Below are 3,953 nucleotides of genomic sequence, written 5' to 3'. Positions count from 1 at the left end.
TTCGCGACTGGTATGTGATATCGTGCTCGCTTAGCTCGATGGCCCATTTGGCCAGCCTCCTCGATAGCTCGGATTTATGCAAAATGTTCCTCAGGGGAAAGGTCGTGACGACCGAGATGGGGTGACATTGGAAATAGGGTCTAAGCTTTCGTGAAGCTACAACCAAGGCCAAAGCCAATTCTTCGAGGTGCGTGTACCTCGTCTCGACGTGGACGATTGTTTTGCTAATGTAATAGATAGGAGATTGCGTACCTTTATTTTCGCAAGTTAGGATTGCGCTTACCACTAACTTAGAGACGGCTAGATAGACGAGGAGTTGTTCCCCTTGTTCGGGTTTTGAAAGTAGGGGCGGTGATGATAGGTATGCCTTCAGTTCTCGTAGAGCCTGGACGCACTGGGACTCCATTCGAGGCTGTTGTCCGTTTTGAGTACGCCAAAAAATTTGTGGCATCTATCCGACGACCGCGAGATGAACCTTTATAGGACGGCGATTCGACCAGTCAACCTCTGGACTTGATTTTTGGTGGTTAGGGTTTCCGGTATCCCCTTGATGGCTTTGATTTGTTCTGGGTTGACCTCGATCCCTCGCTGAGACTCCAAAAAATTGAAGAACTTACCTAAGGCTACGCCAAACGCGTATTTCTCCGTGTTCAGCTTTATTTCGTACCGTCTGAGTATGCTGAAAGTTTCTTTCAAATGATCGATATTATCCTCTACCTTCTCAGACTTAACCAACATGTCGTCTATATTTACCTTCATGGTCTTGCCGAGATGGTCTTTGAACATCTTTGTTACCAATCTTTGATAAGTAGCCCCTGCGTTCTTTAGGCCAAAAACCCTATAGAAATATGTTCCTTGGTGGGTGATGAAAGTGGTCTTCTCCTGATCTTCTTCCTCCATAAGAATTTAGTTATAGCCTGAGTAAGCGTCCAAGAAACTCAATAGTTCGTGCTCGGATGTTGTGTCGATGAGTTGGTCGATATGGGATAATGGGAACGAATCTTTCGGACATGCTTTGTTCAAGTCTGTGAAGTCCACGCACATCCGCCATTTCTCATTCTTCTTTTGACCATCTGTTAGAGAATGAAGCCATTCTCTAACAGTTTTACCACCTCCTCGTGGACTGCATTGTTGGTGGAGGAGGTAAATTTATGCCTGACCTGTCTTACTGGGGGTGGAATGGGTCAACGTTTAATTTATGTGTAGCGATTTCCTTTGGGATGCCTGGCATATCTGCGTGGCTGAAAGCAAACAAATCTGCATTAGCTATTAAGAATTGACTGAATTTACTTGGTTCCCGGAGTTTGCAGCCGATATAGGCCTTCTTGCTATGGTCGTTGAGGTTCGATTGAACGGGTTCGAGGTCTTCTATGGTCAAACCTGCACCCTCGACCGTGTCGGGATCCATGATAACATCCCCGGTCTCTTCTTGCTTTGACCTCGACCCTGTTGATTGCTATGCCTCTTTTTCTTTGTCTTTTTCTATTGGGTGGTTTTGTTGTCCAAAGAAATGCGGTAGCATTCTCAGAATGTGCGATGTTCCCCGCGTATGCTGAATATCCCCCATGGTATTGGGAATTTAATTACTTGGTATAGGCTGGAGGGGATGGCTCTCATGGGATGTATCCATGGTCGTCTCACTATGGCATTATACGCAGTGGCCTGGTCCATGATGTGGAATGTTGTCTCCAGATCATGCCGCCAGCCAAGACGGGGAGTGTGATATCCCTAGATGTCCGATCAAGTGCATTGTTAAAATCGGCTCATGTGATGCAGTTGGCATTATCTTATCCTCGAGTCTTATTTGGGTAAGGACTCGGGGATAGATAATGCATGCGCCACTTCCATCTTCCACCATGATGTGTTTGACATTAGTATCTAAAATTCATAAGTAATGACGAGGGCATCATTATGAGGGAAAGTCAAACCGACGGCATCTGACTCGTCGAAGATGATACTTTCTTCGAGTCCGTCGTACCGTTCACGGGTGATAGACCGCTTGAGCTTGTGAGTGGTGGTGAACTTCACGCTGTTAATAGAGGCGTCGTCGCCACCACCGATGATCATGTTGATAATACGAGCTGGTGATGGCGGCTTTCGCTGGCCTCGGCATTCATGTCCTGTAGCAAAGTTGGTTCTCCCCTTGTCGCTTAACAGCTCTTTGAGGTGTCCTTTCCGCAACATGTTCACGACTTCTTGTCTGAGGGTGATGCAATCTTTTGTTTTGTGACCCCGTTCCTTGTGGAACTCGTAGAGGGCGTCGAATTTTTTGGTGTTCGGGTCAAATCTCATCTTCGGCAGCCATTACACCTTTGTTCCGAGTTTCTCAAGAGCGTAGACTATTTTCTTAGGCGGCACACAGTAATTGTGATCAGATAATAAAAGAGGCATACCTCTTTCGTTCCGATGAGTCCCTGTCCTTGGCTTGGACAAGCCTTCTTCATAGCAAAGGGAGGGTATAGTGGCCGCACTGACATATGATTGATGTCGTTCCGTGTTAGGTCGCAGAATCGGGTGATCTCTTTTGGTGCTGTCTCTTCGTTCTTTTCTGGATTCGATTTGTACCGAGGTTAACTGATGAGTTGGTCCATTGAGGTCGTCCTCGTCTACTCGGTCCTCAACACAATAAGCATTGTGGATTTCGTCCCAAGTGGTTGGAGGATACTTCATTAATCGGCTCAACATTTTCCTAGTTGCTCTTGAACCATCCCTACTCAGCCCGTTCTGGAAAGCTGCGACCGCCATCCCTTTTCGCAGAGTCATCCTACACTATGTAACTAGGCGAGGAAGTCCCTTAGTCCCTCTTCCAAGGACTGCTTAATAGTGAATATATCGTTTACTCTCGCTTCGACCTTCTTGGCTCTGGCATGGGCGGTTATAAACTTATTGGCCATTTCCTTGAAGGTTTCTATGGAGCGGGCTGGTAGCTGTGAATACCATGTTAATGCTCCTCTTATAAGGGTTTTGCCAAACTTCTTCAGCAAAATAGAGATCATTTATTCCTTGGCGAGATTGTTTCCTTTCACGGAGGTGGCGTAATGAGTCACATGATCCTCTGGATCGGTCATTCCGTCGTATATCTTGAGGTAGGGCGGCATTTTGAAGGTGTTTGGTATGGCATGCGGGCTGCGTCATCATTGTACGACTGTTCTATGAACTTGTCGGCGTCCCTTTTCGGCAGCAACTTGGGAGCACCCGGTATCTTGTCAACTCGTTCTTTGTGTTCTTTCATCTGGTCTTGGAGTGCCTTATTTTCATTGTCCATTTTTTCCATCATCTTTAAAATGGCAGCGAGGGTGCTGTCACCTGCACTGTTAGTAATATTGTGAGTTATACCTGTCATTGGAGGGGTTGGTTGGTTGCATTGCTCATCTATTTGTTGTGTCATGCGAGCTCCTGCAGTTTTTGCAGCCATGCGTGGAGTGGGTTTGTTGAGGACGCTTGCTAGCGTGTCGGTCAGCCATGCTTCGAGAAGCTTCTTTATAGCTGGGGGCATCCCTTCTTCAGAGGACGTGGAGCCCCCCTTTCCGTTGGGTTTTGTTATGCTGCAGTGGGGGGTGGGCGGGCGACCTCTCTCGCTTAGGGGACGTGTTGGGTGTCGCGTCTTTGCCTACCGTTTCACAACTTTCGTTGATGACATTCATGAGGTAGGTTTGGAAGTCACTTGTTATTTTTGTCCTTTCTCCTTGATTACCTGCTATGTAGGGTGTATGTATGCACAAAGAAAGGAGATCTCGGCGTTTTTGACGTCAGTAACTTGCGTTAGTTGTAGATCTAGAAGAAACTAAAAATTTAGCTAAGAAATCTCCACAGACTGTGCCAAATTGTTTGACCAAAATTATATAGATCTTGGTTCAAATAATTAATTTATATAAATGAGGGTTAATCTTAGCTAACAATAATATCTCTAAGATGGAATTCTTAAAAAATACAACAGATATTATGTAGATATA

At 45.9% G+C, this 3,953-nt stretch overlaps 1 protein-coding gene across 1 annotated transcript; it reads right to left on the bottom strand.

Moving 5' to 3' along the window:
* Nucleotides 1-1,165: 1,165 nt before the first annotated feature.
* On the bottom strand, nt 1,166-2,292 carry LOC109240700. Its single transcript, XM_019407369.1, has 2 exons — nt 1,979-2,292; nt 1,166-1,241 (listed from the first exon to the last, which is right to left on the bottom strand). The coding sequence occupies exons 1-2, from the start codon at nt 2,290-2,292 to the stop codon at nt 1,166-1,168; spliced, it is 390 nt and encodes a 129-aa protein (XP_019262914.1).
* Nucleotides 2,293-3,953: the final 1,661 nt, after the last annotated feature.

This window comes from Nicotiana attenuata, unplaced genomic scaffold, assembly GCF_001879085.1.
Source record: "Nicotiana attenuata strain UT unplaced genomic scaffold, NIATTr2, whole genome shotgun sequence".
NCBI classification, from domain to species: domain Eukaryota; kingdom Viridiplantae; phylum Streptophyta; class Magnoliopsida; order Solanales; family Solanaceae; genus Nicotiana; species Nicotiana attenuata.
This window is presented reverse-complemented; position numbering and strand designations above follow the sequence as displayed.

Coding starts and splice junctions, on each gene's coding strand:
- LOC109240700 (XM_019407369.1), bottom strand. CDS start 2,292: ATGAGATTTGACCCGAACACCAAAAAATTCGACGCCCTCTACGAGTTC. Junction 1,242..1,978: donor CGGTCTATCACCCGTGAACG/GTACGACGGACT, acceptor GTTTGCTTTCAG/CCACGCAGATATGCCAGGCA.